This window comes from Dromaius novaehollandiae, chromosome 10 (assembly GCF_036370855.1).
Source record: "Dromaius novaehollandiae isolate bDroNov1 chromosome 10, bDroNov1.hap1, whole genome shotgun sequence".
NCBI lineage: Eukaryota > Metazoa > Chordata > Aves > Casuariiformes > Dromaiidae > Dromaius > Dromaius novaehollandiae.
The window spans coordinates 21,634,107-21,651,022 of record NC_088107.1 but is presented as its reverse complement, the minus strand read 5'-3'; the positions used below and the strand labels follow the sequence as shown (position 1 = coordinate 21,651,022).

Here is a 16,916-nt window from a genome sequence, read left to right as displayed (position 1 = left end):
CAGCTTTGATCGTAGTTTTCCTTCGAGTCTTCTCCAGTTCTTTTGTATCTGCCATACCCTTTTTGACAGGGACCAGAACTAGCGTTCAAGATGCGGGCAAAGTTTGCATTTATAGAGGCACAACGATGGCCTCTGTTTTATCCTCTGTTTCCTTCCTAATGAATGTTTGATTTGCTTTAAGACTGCTACTTAGCATTTAGCTGACCTTTTCATGGACTCTCCTTCCAGCCTAACATTTTTCTTTTCCACATTTCCCCTTTATTTATCTTTCAATTTTTGCATGAAGCCACATCTTTTCCAACTTAAACAATTATTTTCGATGTTGAGCCAAATAAATTAGGCCCACACGATTTCTACTCTCCAGAAAAGTAGTTTGCGAACAGTGGTTTGTGGGCTACTTCTAATACACCTCTATCCACAAAAAGTAGCTAGGAAAATCAAGTTCTGTTGGAAAAACAAAAAAAGAAGGATCAACAAATCAAAAAAATTTGAAAAACTGAGAAAATCAATTTCTTATTTCCTTGTAGCAGCACTCCCTCCATCAATTGGTGTTACTCATAAAATATATTAGATGGACATTATGAGGTAGATAGTATTTAAATCCTTTGAGTCTTAAGATACAGAAAGTAATGAGCTATCCCAGAGAACAGCATTTTACAAGGATAAATGTTATAAAGGATCTGTACTAGAAAAAGAAGTTTCTAAATCATGGAGCATTCTTGTAATATAGCCCAATGTTTCATGTGTTCTCTAGTTAAGAGCTGGTCACCTCCCAGATTCAGTAGTGCTGAATACTCCTTTTCTGCTGCAGTGCAGGTCTTAGTTTTGGACCAGAGCACAGAAAGTAGCAGTGATATAGTACTGCACAAAGAACAAATCAGCATTACAGTCTCATTCGCTATATTTTGCTGTTAAGATTTTGCATCATCTTTCTGGATTCAGACTGAGGCTGGCAGCTAAAAATAAGTTAAAAGTCACATGTGTAAATACAAGGAACCTGCTCACTATAGGAAACAGTTCTGCCATCCATCCAAAACCTTTGCACAGTATCTGTAGCTTGGACTCTATTATTCACCATTTACCAACCTGATATGTTCAAGGATCTGCATGAGGTGCACCGAACTTTTCAGAAAAGGGACTGTATTTTAAATATCCTGCCAGATAAACATGAAAAAAGCAGAAAAAGAAAAAAGCAGAAACTTAGTCTGTTCCAGTCCATTTGGTTAAAGCACCTTTAAATCTTACAGATAATACAAGTAAAATACCTCAGAGAGATGAAAATAAAAACTGAAAGATGAATATGAAAACCAGAAATACGGCATCTGACACAATTACAGAAGACGGATTGAAGGAACAGACATCCTTTTCTCCCAGGATGGATGAATATTTGCATCAATGAAGGCCTGCAACCAATTTGAAATGAAAAGCTCTAAGGATTCTTTTGTGCATTAACTTCTGAATCTCTACACGTCTCTGTTCTCTCTGTTCAGTTTTGCTTTTCCTTCTTCTTTATCTCTCTCTATATCCCTTCCTGCAGCTTTCTTTTTTCAGGCATTCCTACAGTTTAATTCATTTTCTAGCTGGCCTGCAACCAAGCAAATCTAAGGCTATGAACAGATGATCATAAATGATTAAATTACAATGGTGTGACTATTTACAGCTAATGTCAACGGAGTCACATTAACTGTGTGGAACTCGCAACCTTTATAGCTGTTGATGTAAAACACGGTAGTTTAAAGCACCTTCAAGTTTCAAATTTATGTTTAACAGAGGAAAATTCAAGAGCAGCAACATAAAACAAATACAACAAATAATTAAAAGATACTGTATCTCTCTCCCCTTGCTTCCTACCCCTATCGAATGCAGAAGCTCGCTCTCCACTAACTTTATCAAGTCAGTGGATTTATCAAGAAGCTTTATCAAGACAGAAGCTCACTGTCCACTAACTGCATATTACTTCACCGAAATACCCAGTCTATCATGCATATCTTATAATTTATTATGAATAATACCTGAATTGGAATCTAAAGAAAATATGGGAAGAAGAGCTTTTCCCTCTCTCCACTTGTTTATTGCACACACTTACAAATTTCTCCATGAGGCCAATTTCCCAACAATTTCCAATCACTTCTATTGGTCATTGATGGCAGAGAGAAAGTATTTTTCATAAAACAGAAAACTTGACTGGAAAAAAGAAATTAAGAGTGGCACTTGATGCTAATGTTAAAATTTTAAAAGCTCCTTAGCTTTCTGAGAGATTAGTCTCCTTAAAGAACTGTTTATATATTCTTTTCATACAAACTGAATTTAATGCAAACAGAGACTCCCCAATAAATCCACAGACACAAAGAAAATCATCTGCTTTGCTGCTACTTTATGTACAAGAGTACCACCTAACTTGGTACAGACATGTTAGAAATGTGCATTACGCGTTCTCCTAAGTACCCAGGCACATTTTTTGAATGAGCTTATTTTTCATCCACATCTCTCTGGCATATGCCTTGATCACTCCTGCCATGTCTAAGCATGGAGCACAGCACCGTGTACTGATATCTAAGGCGACTTCTAACAAGTTAACTGCAGGGCAGATCAGCAGGACTAATTAAGTAATTAGCATCACACCCATACCAGTTCTGAGAACCAGGCTACTATTGCTTCACAGTGCTCCTCTGGGTGGAAGAGATATACCTTTACATACATAGATTGCTATAATCACATAAAAAAGTTTTAATTATATATCATTTGCATTTATCAGAAAATTTCCCTTTTCTGAAGAGTAAGATCCACAGCTCCACTACAACCAGGCACACCAGCCTGACTGCTTCTAGAGAGCAAGCCAGACACAGCAACCTCTCATTTCACACACTGTGATATGCAGAGACCGCAGGCACCTTACTCTTTTCAGCACAAAGAAGGTGATGCCAGCCCACCTACGTGATTTACAATGAATGAGAACATTTCCCATTGCAGATTCCAGCTAAACTAACCAATTTTCATCATGCAAATCTTGGTACTTTCCCTGTCTGAGGAGTATATATAGAGAAAAGAATTCTTGCTCAATCCACATTAGGAGAAGCCAGGGTTTGTGATTTATATGAGGATTTCTGGGAGAATAGAGGAAAGGTTGTTTTTTTTTCTTTTTTTTTTTTGTCTCCTTACCCTTTCACTACTGCCAATCTTGCAGATGTACTTCAGGGACTGGCTTTATGTGACATCTAATCTGTAGTCCTCTCTTTGTTGCTTAGCACAGGGATCAGCATAGTAAACTAAATTTCTGACAAAAATAGCTCAGACTTACCACAAAATTCCCTTAATAATATCAAGAGAGAGCTGGGAACTGACTGCCCTGAGCATTTGATAAGATGGAGCAAAGCCCTACCAAACGGCAGAAAATAAGATTTTTATTCTGGTATTTTTAAAGCCATAGGAATGTCAGTTTAACAAAAGACAGACCAATCTCCTTCTCTTTTTTGGTGAGAGGGGTAGCTAGTCTGGTGCCATCTGAGAGTTTTCAGGCACACAAAAAGGGCTGAGCTACCACCCACTTGTGCCTGGTTGCTTATTAATGGCTTGTTTCCTGATAGAAATTCTCTCTCAGATTAAACAAAAAACTCCCCTGGTGTCCTTCACCAATAAGGTGAAATTTGCACTTGGGTTTGGACTGGTGCACAGTGAACACCTTCTGGCCTTAACAAATGAAAGCTGAAGAGGAAAGGGTTGGGGAACACACAATCAAACCATTAAATCAGAGGCTCCTTCACTGCCCCCTGCTTCATCTCTAGGCTGATGTCCCTCTTGTTGCTATACGGACTGATGCACAGAGATGGAGACTTACTAGTGACCAAGCATGACAACCCACATCAGGAACTGGGAACAGTATCCTGGACACTAGGAGACTGAAAGTCACAGCAGTCTAATAGAGCAGGGTCGTGGACAGCTTCTGACAACAAATCAGGATTTTCCAAGATCCTACTGTTCTTCTATTACTTCTTCCCAGGTAGCAAGGACTAAGGACCTGCCAGACCTTCCTGCTGCACAGCCCTGAAATTATAAAAACTATGGCTTGTTTAGATCAGCTACAGATCTAGACCAACACAGCTGTATCAAATATACACAGTTCATACAGGTTGGCACCTTCCCTGAAATTCTCAGACAAAAGTATATAGTAGGCAACCTTTGAAAGTCTGAGACAAAGGCAGACTGACAAGGAGAGGAAGATGAGTATTATGTCACCTTTCAGCACTCACTGGCATTAGTAGTATCTTCTGGTATCTCCATCTGCAACGTGAAGGGAGGCACTGGGGTGACAGAGCTTCACAGTTGGGAACATGGATGCTGGCAGAAGCTACAGGGGCTTAGGCACTTTCTGCCATCTCCTGCCACTGCCCTTCCCACATCATTCTCTCCACACAGAAGAGGGAGATACAGTTGGCTGTTCCTGTACCAAACTGATCCCAACCACCCTATCTCCTTCTTACTGAGGTGGAAGAGAACTGAGTCAGAAGAGAACTGAGTCAGTCACATCTAAACAAGGCCATGAGAAAGAAATCACACCACTCTCATAAAACCAGCCACGTTCTCAAATAAACCACAAGGTGCTATGGGGGCAGAATCTTACTTCTACTGCTGGGTTTCTTGAGCTCAGCTCTGCTCCTGAATTCCATAAGACATCAGTTGCAGATGCAGCCCTGGGACTCAGCTGAACATACTCAGCCAAAATGCATTGAGACAAACAAACTAAAGCTCTGAATTTTCTTCAGAGAATTCCCTCTGCAGCTGGGAGGTCTGGACAGTATCTGCTTATTTCCATTCAAATAAAGCCAGAGGAGAAGTCTGGGTGAAGGAAGAGATCTCTGCTGAGAAAAAGAATAACAACTCTGCTTCCATACCTAGACTGCAAAGCTGCTCAGATGGTCATGATGAGAGATCTGTGGACTTAGGCACTGTGAAGAATGGAATTTCAGATAGTAAAATCTATGAAAATGCACATTTGAACTAAATTGGTATTCATCCAGCACCAAAATAGCCTGAGGGTTACACCTGCATACTCAAATTAATTCCTGAAGTGCCTCTTTTGCTATGCAGGTTATTTTATGTTACAGTTGTACCATACTTACATAACCTAATTGAAATGTATTTCCTTCCCCTTGTTGGGAGTAACAGCTTTCTGGAGATGTCTCACAAAGTCCAATTTGGAAAGAAATTAAAGGAGACAAGAGCCTTCCCCACATAGCACTTCCTGACTACCATACCTGCTGAGCAGAGACCAAGCAGGTCTCCTTGCTGATTTCTGAGCACAGGTTAAAATATACTCAGCTGTTAATAATTGGAGGCTTATATAAAGCCTTTTAATGTCTTCATCATGTGTGAAGTGCTTTTAGAGGGATCTTACTGAAAGTGGAGTATATATAAATTCAGTGCAACACAAAGTGGAACAGGAATCAAAGAATCAGGGGAGTCAAGCACAAGCGGTCCCCTAATCCCTGTCCCAAGGGATGTTAAACTATACTTTTATCATTCCTAACAAATGTGTCTTCTGAAAGGCATCTAGTGATTGCTATCCCAGCCCCCGACAGTAGCCTATCCCTGCACTTTGCTACCCTGATTATTCTCTTCTGTGCTGCAATTCAAGCTCTTTACTTCTTGTCCTAAACACCATGGAGATAGAGAACAGACTATTCTCTTCCTCACTGAGAAGTCTCTTATGATGAGTTCCTTTCAAAGTACTCTTCTTTATGTGAAACAAACAAAGTTATTTCAATCACTCCTCCATGTCAGGTTTTCTGAGCCTCTAATCATTCTCATTCCTCTGGATTCTCACCAGCTGACCCAAATCTTTCATGAAAAACTGGGCACAGGAGTCAACCTACGGCCACATCAAGACTGAATAGGGCAGAAAGATGACTTCTTATGTCCTGTAGAACAACAACGCCACATAATCTGACACTGGGCTATGTTTGAGCACATATTATGAATCTGATTGGTACCTTTTATTCCAACAAACCTGGAACAGATGTTCTATGAAAACAGGAGTAATATGCATACACATTCTCAAAGACAATGGTCTCATACAAGCAAATTACACAGTACAAATTACTCTGTGAAAAGCACATACCCTGCCCAGGAAGCAGGAGGCTGGAGTACTAAGTCATTATGTCTTGATCAGGAGATGCATACATATGTAAAAAGAATCACAGTAACTAACCACCTGTTATCCTGAAACCCTCCTGAAACATCTTCTATGCAGAGCCTTCACCAGGCCATTCTGCTTGTCTGACACGCTAGAGTCTCTGCCTAGTTGTCCCTGTCTGACAGCAGGCTTCCTGACTGTGGTCAAACAGCAGCCAGCAATTACTTAATTACAAAGAGCCCAATACCACCTTGGCATAGTTATATTACAAAAGTCATTTCCATCCTGTGATAGTGGTTTTAAAATGAGTTGAGGACAAGTGCCTGCACTTCTCCATCTCAAGGTTTTCTTTTTTACAAGCTATGAAATTTCTTTAAGATAAATCTATAAAACAAAATTCTGTCCTTCGTACTTACCCTTCTCTTTGGTACTCCTCATCCAAATTTGACAAAAGCTGGGACCCAGCCACAGACAGATCAAGTGCAGCTAAGGGTAGATCTCGATAAGCAAAATTAACAAGCTGTACAGGAGCAATGCTTTTGGTCTCTTCTTCCACTTGTTGTGAAATTATCTCAACTTCTGAAACACCACCTTCTATTGTAGGCCTGAAAATAAAACAAGTAAATAAAAAAACCCCTTTCTCTATCTCTCTACACACACACACAAATTATTTAAACAAATAAAAAATAAATAAATAAACAAATCAGTAAAAATAAGTGCGAGACAAAAACTTCATAGAATCCTAAAAAGAAGACTTAAAAGGCTGTTGCAAGGTCATTGAGGGAGGTGATGTCTAACCCAAATCCATCCAAACTTGTCTTTAGTAGATCCCACTGAAGTCAACAGAAACCTCACAGACAAAGGAGAACAGCATTTGACTCTGCTGAAGCTGCTTCAAAAGCACTAAATATAAATGGCTGTATTATAAACAAATAAACTATGAACCCAGCAGCAAAATATTTGTGCGAAACAGACAAGAACTTCAACAGAAAAAAGGCATGTAGCTATGCCAGCTAAAATCTCACTGCTTTGTAGCTTAGATCAGTGAGCAACGAATAGCTAAGCTTCTTATTCATCATATACAAATCAACTGTTAATTAATGGACGGAGTTTGACCCCCTTGTACTGTGGGTCAATATTCAAACAGTTTTGACGGATGCTGACTTGGTTTCATTCAACCAGAAAGGATCACTCTGTACCAAGTTATTTCAAAATAATTCCAAAAGAGGAACAAGGGTTCGGAAGAATTATGGACACATCTGGAAAGATTATCTTAACTATCTGTATGCACATATGTACAGCTTACTTCTAAACCTGGACAGGCCCACTAACATTTAATAGGAACTCACACATGTAAAAACAGAGCCTGACTATGCACGTGTCTCCCTCATTTATAATAAGATACTAGTTACCTAGAAACTCAAAGTATTGCCAGTTAGCATATTATCTAGTGTATGCCAAAGATAACTTCATTACAGGAGGGAGCTTGCACGTCAAGTCCCAGCAGGGTCTGATCCTTTGCAATCCCCAGTGAACACTGCTTGCTCCATTTGATTCACAGTACGGTGAAAGAATAAACCTCTCTAGCTTTCACCCAGGGGAGCTTTTTAACTTCTGAAGAAATCCCAGGCTACTTTTCAGAGGTTTTCAACAGCAGGTGTGAACATACTCTTTTTCCTTAGGGATTTGGTTAAAAAGTGCTTAGCGCCCAACTTCCTTTTCTTATTTGACTGCAAAAATTGCATGAGTGATTTTGTTTTAAAGAAGCTTATTAAAATCTTCCAGCTATTCAAGCAACCTGAATAACTGTTCATTTTTTTCAGAAAAAAAATGAGTAATTTAGAAGAGTTCTTGACTAACTCATCTATCTTGTGAGTCTAAGGATGTGGGTGAAGGAGGTAAAATTCTACGTGAAAGAGGTAGAGAAAGACTCTATTGCTCAGAGCCTAACCATTAGATTAACCCTTTTGGATGAAAAACATTATTCCTAAATTAAAAAGAGCTAATTGCTGCCAGGATCACACAAGAAAGTCACTGAAAATGCTGTTATAACGCAAGTATCTGGCAGGGAAAGGCTGCGACACAATGGCAGAAAGTAGAGGTAAGCACTGCTATTTGGATGACCTAAAGCCTTATTTTATTTCATTCTTTGTCTAATTAGTAACAGACAAGTATTGAGAATCTTGTCATTTCCAACAGAAATGTATTTGTCTGCAAACAATCGGAAATCAGAAGGCCACAGGGAGGAGCTAATTTTTGCCAGACTTTTCCTTCTTTGGTTTTCAATTTTAGTGCAGCAGTATTTGCCACCCTGTGAAACTTGCCCTTTCCAAGTCCAAGCCGAGTTGGTTCACTCTTGCATGGAAGAGTGTACAATGATCCAATTTCCAGTAACACAGAAGAAACCGGAAAATGGGTTAGTACAGCATTCCCCTTCCCACCAATATTTAACTTCGGTATTCTTAGACTAAGTAACAGACAGACTGAAGTGATTGAAAAGAAAAACGAACAAACAGAACAGTGTTGGCAAAATAGCTTTGAGACAGGTTTGGTGACAGGAAAGAAAAAATGCCAACAGGTCTGAAAATATTGATTTATTAGTTCTCAGCCACTAGCTATTAGTAGCACATCTGCAATATTCACTGTATTCACTTCTTTGCGCTAATTCACAGTCTTCAGACAATTTACCAAATCCTATTGCTCCCACTCAAAATACCAAGTTTTCCTTCCATTTAATACTGATGGAACCTCTTGGTGTCACAACAACATACTCCTACCAGTACGAATTGCTCCCTCGTATTTAAAATAAGTTATAACTTTCCTCATACAGTACTTACCGAGGATTGGTCATGTTGGAGGATGCAACCAAATCAGCAGTGATTCCAATATTTAACTAATTCTAGCTGCTCTGCACAGAACTTTTAGCCTTCAAAGATGAGGTTTCTGTTAGAGGCAAAACAAAGTTATCTAAATTCAATTGTAAGTATTCCAAAGAACTGCATTGACATTTCCTGTCATTTTACAGAGTTTATGTAATAATTTTATTTCCCTGTGATTCTTTTCCAAAGTGTTTTTATTTCAGGTCAATTCTTCTATATCATGGAAGGTATAAAATTACAGTGTATTTATTTACAAGCATGGACACCTACTTGATACATACTTCCATGACAACATAGGTCCTGCTTTAAACAAGAAGATTATTTAGAAAGATAACCAAGATCAGAAGGGGAGATTTTTCAAAGAAAGCTAAGGGCTTCAAGAGCACAAATTCTATTGGAAGCCAAAGAATTTTTTCTATACACTTTAATATAGTATACTGTATTAAGATAAGATACTGTATAGATAAGAATGTTAGCTTCAAGATTTTTTTCAATCTAAAATGCAAGCACTGTACACTTGGAAATGTGTTCCTGCATTTCTTTGCTGCTATGGAAAGTCTCTTCTAAGAGTTAGTTCACGTTGACATAGTTTGTAGATAGGCTTCTGTCAAGATGATATTTTCATCTACAAAACCCACTAACACACTTGGAAAAGGCACATCCTTCGCTTGTGGCAAAAGTCCATTTGTGTTGTACCCTGGCCCAGCACACAGCAACCAGAATGAAAAAGAACAAGCTTGTGAGAATGAAACACACTGTTAGGAAGGTTTTGGTAGGTAAAAAAATGTAGCATGGAGAACAACAGATAAGGAACAAAAATTCTTAGAAAATGGTATCATGAGAGACTTTGTAAAGCTATTGTCAGCACTATATGCTAAATACAATTAAAAACAGCAATCAAAATACAGAAACACACTCTTATTTTGATTAAACAGACATAGCAATTGGTAAATAAATACAACACAAATGTATGAGGTTAAAACATTACTGACCATGACACTGAAAAAATTTCATGATGATAAAAAACACCTCTTATATTAAACTTTACTGCAGTCCCTTACAAGCTGAATTGTTAAAATTAGCACAGTATTTACAACAGAGACATCTAAATATAACAACAGTATGACGTTTAGCAATCACTTGATACCAAATAATGAAACTGAACTTACATCATTTGTAGAGCCATTTCCAAAGCTTTAATTCATGTCCTGTAAACTTGTAATAATGTAAAATGTAGTCAATCCATTCTCTGATTTTCTAGATAGCATGCCTGCGTATGCAAAAGGAAAGGGTCTGCACTGTCATCACCCTCTCCAGGTAGGTAAGTGAGCCAAAAGCAATTAAAATATTCACATGAAGAAAAGAAACACGATTGACTTTAAAGCAGTAAATATATGTATTTTAGAAAAACACACACCCTTCATTTATCTATAAGCATACAGTACTTCTAAAGTCAGAGCAACAACTCAATTTTCTTCAGGAAAACCTTCTCTGATACAGCAGAGACTTGATTCAACATCCATTTTATATCAATGAGAGTCTTTTCTCTGGCTTTCACAGTCCTTGAGTTATTTTATTTATTGTATTTTTGAGGCAGCAAAATACTTAAATATTTACTTAAAATTAAGCATGTGTATAAGTCACAGCACACACTAAAGGGATTTGGTGAATTTGTGCCTATGGCAGTTTTATGATAGCAATTATTATATCTAGCAACACGACAACAACAAAATGTCACTATTAGTCTTGTTTTGTGATGTTAGCTTTCTAATACTTCCTTCTGGGTTTTGGAACACTTTTCAAAAAAAATTTTAAATGAAAGTTTCACCAAAAAAAGTTTTTCTAAGCACTCAGCCTGAGAAAATAGTAAAGACATGAAGTGCCCTGCACCTGCCTTGCAAGACTGAAGGGGACATTGAGAATGTGCATATGTAGGCCTGGAGAAGCAAAGGTAAATAGAGATACAGATGATTTAGGAAATGGGAATAAAACTGATGGAAGCTGACCTCAGAGGACAAGCAGACAGATGTGGAGATGGGAATTTCTTAACACAGGTAAAACTCACCATTTATTTAGCAGCAAGCAAAGTGCTAATGTTCCTGACCTCCCTCTCAAAGGGGATTTAACAAACAAAAAATGGACCAAAAAATGCACAGCTAAATTCTTTAAAGTTTTGATTTTCAGATTAATCTCAAGATTTTGAGGGAATTTAAGTCATAACACTAGGGCCAGCAGCACTGCAATTTCTTGACCTAAGAAAAACCCTTGAAATATTTCCCTCTCCAAAACAGACACTCAGTCTTCTCTCTTTTTTTTTTCCAGCTAGAAACATATTCATATCCGTAGAGTTTTGCTTCACAACTCAAGCAGGTCTGACCACTGTCAAGGCCACGCAGCCAGACCTGCTCCCTCTCACCGGAGCTAGCAGCTCCGCAGGGAAGCATTTACTCACCCCTAGGGCTGAAGGAGCGACTCGCAGCTGGCAGCAAGCTCTTCCGATAGCTCCAGTGGCTCCGGAGGGAGCAGAGTCCAACTCGCCTGCCCTGCAGGGACTGTTACCATGACATAAGGTGCTGATGAAGGTGAGACGAGTAACGTGGAGAGAAACGGGAAAGGAGATAGAGGGAGTCAAGTCTCCGAAGGACTCAGTGAAGCTTTCCTGAGAGAAAAAGTGGCAAAAAGTGAGTAATTTTTCATGCAGATAACTAACGTGTTAGCTGAATCAATGGATTAAAATATAAGTGGTTAACAAGCGGTTAACATGTACAATAAGAGGGCAGCACAACCAAAACCTTCAAAGTGGATGTAATAGGTTGTATATATATCCTAAACAGATTACAATGATTCATGCTTCTTTTCTAGGCTTTATACAAGCAACAGAAATGTCTCGATATATACTGAAGCTTGCAGAAATTTATTCTTTCCATGCACTCCTCTCCATCTGCATGCTATGTATATAACTTCCTAAAAAAAACCCTTTTATATCAGCACAAACCACTTTGAAGTTCCACAGGAAATTTCTGTGCGACTTTGTCACTGTGTGTTTAAAGGCAACAAGAAGGAGCAGGTAGATTTTGTTTGCCAGCACTTGTAGAGGCTACGGCACGAGCAAAGAGCGACGATGCAGCTCAGCGGGGCAGGGGACGAAGGGCACCCCTCGGGAATTCCACCACCGCCCGACAGCAGCAGCTCTCCTGGGCTGCCCTCTCCACATGAGCCCAGCCAGCGCTCTGTAGATAAAAATGCCTTGGTCTCATCTGAGGGAATTACTTAGCAGTTCCAGGGCGTTTTTCCTCTCCTGGAACTGAGACCAGACAGCCCCTGGTACATGCCGAGTTACCATGCAAGTACGAGCAATGCCCATTTTGTGAGACTGCTGCTTGTTCTGTGGCATCAGTGTTTTCAAGGAAGGCTGGCTACAGGAGGAACATAGTTTCCCAAGTTAATTAGAAATAGTTTTAAAAGGAGATAGGACAAAAAAGAAAGAAATGACTCCAAAAGGTTTCTTGTGCAAGGTTTGGAGTGTTGTAAAAAAACAGAAACATTCACTAGACTAAATGATTGAGATACTGTCTTGTATATACTGAAAGGCCAGTGCAATCTGATGGGAGGCATAGTTCTGCATCCAGGTTTCTGTACCGAGTCGGGTTTGTAGACTAACAGTCCAGCTTGAAACGTCTGGGATCACAGTCCAGACCCCAGCAGAGCTGACTCAGCTCTTCATCCTTCTGCGGTAGATGAAAGAACTTGCACCCAGTTCACTGAGCTCTTTCCAAGCCAAGACCTTAAAAGTGCTGTACTTGCCTTTCCCAGCCCTTTGGGGTTCCTGCATTCTTTGCATAGGTATTACATGCAGGCCAGTGCTCCTCAACCCTTTTTTTTTTAAGCGTACCCTGAATTATGATTTCTTTGGCCCCTCCTCTGCAGGGACCCTGGCAGGCGGCTGCTCCACACTTTGCTGGTTATGCTCAGAATCGCTCAGCTGGGGAAACGGCGTCACGCGCTGCAGCGCTTGAGCAAAGGTTCACGCTACTGCCCTTACCTAGCACCCCTCCTGCCTGAGTTAATTTGTTAATGTTTACATCAACCTTTCCATGTTAGTGGCCACACCTCAGCTGCTGCTTGCTAAAAGGAGAAAGAGTGCAGCTGAAAAAAAAAGCAATGCAGAGACTACAGTTTGGAAAGCATATGCAAAAGTACAGAATGTGTGAGATTGTCTATGTGGTGAGCATATATAGAGATATGCATGCACACACTGTAAACTTAAAAAAAAAAAAATTGAAACCCTAAAAATAAAAAAATCTGGCCCCCACTTCTGCATTAAAACCATGCCTATTAGCATTGGTTTAAACAGCCTTACAAAACTCGTGCCACAATGTGGTGTGCCTGCAAAAAATTGATGAGGTAGTAGGAAGATAGTTCAATCTAAACTTCTCTGCCAAAGTCTCTGCTAACTTGTATCCTGTTCAACTGAGCTGAAATCATGTTATATCAAGACCCCATGGCTGGAAGTTGTTTATTTGTTGTACTTGCTTACATCCTCTGAGAAGCATTTGCCATGAAGCTGTAAGCTACCGTACAAAATAGAGCTGGCTGAGTTTCTGCACCGACAAGTAGTTACAAAACCAAATTTTGACACTTTCTTCCAACTAAAGATTTTTCCGCACAACCCTTCAGCAGAAGCTTAGAGAAACAGAGAGGTCTCACAGTTTGCAACTGGAGAAAAGCCAGCAGGAGATGCTTGGAGGAAACGGTGCCGCGGGCTGCAGCGCAGGTTTCGGGGACTCCTGCCCTGCCTCTGCCCACACCACGGCCCCCGGCCGCCCTGCCGCTGCCGGGCGCCTGCACGCAGACCCTTGCTGGGAACCGAATCAGCAAACTGACCTGGCATTGCACATGCACAACTTTTATTTTTTTTTTTATTTTTTAAGAGCAGGATTACTTCCTTGATGCAGGCCACAGTACAGCTCCAAAAAGAGTTGTGAGGGGGAGACAGGGCAGGACACTGTGGGTACAGGCACAGGAACAAACGGCATGGTGGAGATGCACTTAAATCAGCACTGTCCCCTAAGATAACGAATCCAACCCTGGCCACTGGCAGTATTGAACTGGAGGAAGGATCCAACCTAGAAATGTTTAGCAGGTTTGGGAAGGGGAAAGAAAATGTTTGTGTTTGGTTTTTTTGCAGGGGTGTAGTTGTTTTGCTTTCTGTATCACTCTGAAACTTTCTATTCTACATCTACATCATGGGAAGTGGAATTGTTTCATTGTTACAAAAAGTTATGCTGTTGCTTCTGTCAATAAATTAAAACTTTTACACAGTCTAAAGCTCAGATGGAAACAACGGTTGCTAAGGTGCCTAGGTATTAAGGTTGCTACCGGGCCATCTTAAGGAAGTCATGGAACTACCCAGGCAGCCAGAGAGAAGGAGGGAAAATTTTGAAATCAGAGTAAGGGAAATATCTAATCAGCAAGATTACCCCCAGGAGAAAAGGGCAGTGTGATTCAGGGGCAGCTACACCAAGCTCCTGGGTGAACCACAGACTAGCGGAAAATTGTGGCGATTAACACTGCTGCTGGCCCCCCCGCCGAGGGCAGCCCCAGCATATCGCCATCGCAACCAGATGCTCCAGGATCAAATTGAACAGTTCTGACAACTGGTTGATTTTACTGATCTCGTTTCAACCTCTCAGTTTTAACCAGATCCATACACATCCATATGTAGAAAGTTTTATTGCTCATAGATGTCAAAAGTCGGATTTTCAGAAATCCAGAAACCGGCACATCTGAAGGGACGCCCCGAGACCCCCCAGCAGGAGCGGTCCCAATGCCTCCTTGCACGGCCTTACCCCACTAAAACAACAAAGCCAAGGGAGAAGGCCCTCCTCGAGCACCTCAGGGAGCAGAGAAGACTCTGGTTTTCTGCTCATAACATCATACTGCCACAACACTGGCCAACAGCTCATTACAGGTCCGACCTTTTGTTCTCTTTTACAAAAGAGAAACCCTCACAGTCAAAGGTTCAGTCCTACTACTGTGTTTAAGCTGGCTGTTCACCAACTCCCATAAACAAACACTTCGCTAATGCCAGGATGGCAAAGGAACATACGTTATGATCTATTGCACTGGGGACTTAACATTGAAAACGGAGCTTTTCCAGTGAAGCTCACACAGGCAGGGCACAAGTAAATGCATCCTAAGCTGATATACCTTAAAATTTGAAGAAATTAGTTTTGATTATATAACAGTGCTTTTGGTGCATCCTAAAGTGTCCTGCCTGGGTTAGGATGCAGCCACCCTGGACAACATACAGCTGAGCAAAACCTCCCAGGCAGTGAAGTCTTCCAGTGAGCCAGTCTACATGAGTTGAAATCTGCAAATTCTGCCAGGAGGGAGGAAGGGACCCTCCAGAGTGTTGAAATTATGCCCTCCGATTTTAATATTTCACTTCATACTGAATATTTTCTTCAATTTGATTTTCTTAATGGAGAAATTCATTGTGATAAAAAAATTAAAGTCTTTTGACTAAACCAACCCTCCTCCACCCTGCTGTTAGTTAGGCCAAGCATTTAAGAAAGTATTTGTTTATTCAGCTCTACACAGGTAGATAAGGAATACTTCCTTTATTGGGTTTTGAAAACCATAACAATTTGATTTGACAGAAGATTATGAACACTGAGATGCCACATAGTAAACATAAGCAATAAATTAACTTCCTTGTCAAATCAAGTACATTTGATAAATGTTATGTTTACACTGCAGACTCCCAATTCCATTCATAGCTATAATAAGGCATTCCTACAGCATTTCCAGAAGAGAAGAGAGGAACAAAAGATATCAGAGCTTTTTTTATTTCAAGGAAGAGGAAAGGGACTGAATTTTGCATCTTTGTTTATGAAGTGATCTACAGTAAAGTTTTCAAATGCATCACATCAGAGTAAGAGCCACTAAGCCCTCTATCACAGAGAAAGTATCTAGACTGGGGGGGAGGGGGGGGAAATCAGGCATTCAGAAATTAGGAATCGCCAGATTTGAACTTGCTCATGCAGCCATAATTCTACCTCCTTGTGGGATCATCCTGTACACTTAAATTAAGCAGAAAGCTGTGGAAGAAAGAGCAATATGTAATCACATAACTAAAAACTGGCTCATAATAAGTCTAGTTCATATTTCCTGCAGAGAAGTTTAGATGGGCAGAAAAAGAAAAATTATCTTGTACACAATTATAATAATCTCTCCACAATGCATCACATTCAGTATCTGAATCCTGAACTTTCAGCACTGCAAATTTGGACTGTAGGGCAAATAATACTAGCTGGAAGCAGAAAAGCTGCTTTCTAGAAGAGGACTAGACCAACACAACCCCCCAGAAGAGCCCAGTCCAGCCCACGCTCTTCCAAAGCAGCTTGCAGATGTGCAGTGCACAGTGCTCCCAGGCAGAAAGACACAGCAGGAGCTGCTGTTTGGGACATTACGGAGCAACTCCACTGAGGCTCCTTCCCTCTACCCTCTCCTCACCCACGAACTGGGGAAACGAGCATTGTTGGGAGGATAGGGAGGGGGCCACGTGGCAGGTCTGTGGACAGTCTTCTGCCATACACACACATACACACATGCTCCAGCATGAGATGCTTTCAACCAACGCCAATGCAGTCCTGCTCTGTGCCTAGAAGTGCAGTTTATTTAGCTGTAATAAAGTGGTGGAAACCCCAACAGTTCTTCTCCATATCTTCCCCATGTGGTTAAAGTGGAAGGAAAAACAAACAAAACAAACAACCATACTCTGTAGGGCTCTCCTAGTTCCACAGGATGAGGGAAACTGAGCAACCACATATTTAAAAGATCAGTTTACCTATTTATCTAGTCTGCAAAGGTTTGGGCCTCTTCGCAGGAAGGGAAACTGCAGA

The 16,916-nt window shown here is 40.5% G+C and overlaps 2 protein-coding genes across 4 annotated transcripts in view; one reads left to right on the top strand and one right to left on the bottom strand.

Moving 5' to 3' along the window:
- The window catches only part of TMEM266 (transmembrane protein 266), a 62,801-nt gene extending 51,202 nt beyond the window's left edge, over nt 1-11,599 (bottom strand). Inside the window, exons 1-4 of one of the 2 annotated variants that reach the window (XM_026110191.2) lie at nt 11,462-11,599; nt 10,179-10,279; nt 8,968-9,073; nt 6,547-6,735 (exon numbers count right to left, since the gene is read on the bottom strand). In XM_026110191.2, coding sequence (XP_025965976.2) covers nt 6,547-6,735; nt 8,968-8,981 — 203 coding nt within the window. In that variant the 5' untranslated portion in view covers nt 8,982-9,073; nt 10,179-10,279; nt 11,462-11,599. The remainder of the gene's footprint in view (nt 1-6,546; nt 6,736-8,967; nt 9,074-10,178; nt 10,280-11,461) is intronic. The other variant, XM_026110192.2, reaches the window with a different exon arrangement.
- The window catches only part of NRG4 (neuregulin 4), a 74,398-nt gene continuing 69,045 nt past the window's right edge, over nt 11,564-16,916 (top strand). For both annotated transcript variants that reach the window (XM_064517561.1, XM_064517562.1), the window contains exon 1: nt 11,564-11,690. The gene's annotated coding sequence lies outside the window, so the exon portion shown is untranslated. The remainder of the gene's footprint in view (nt 11,691-16,916) is intronic.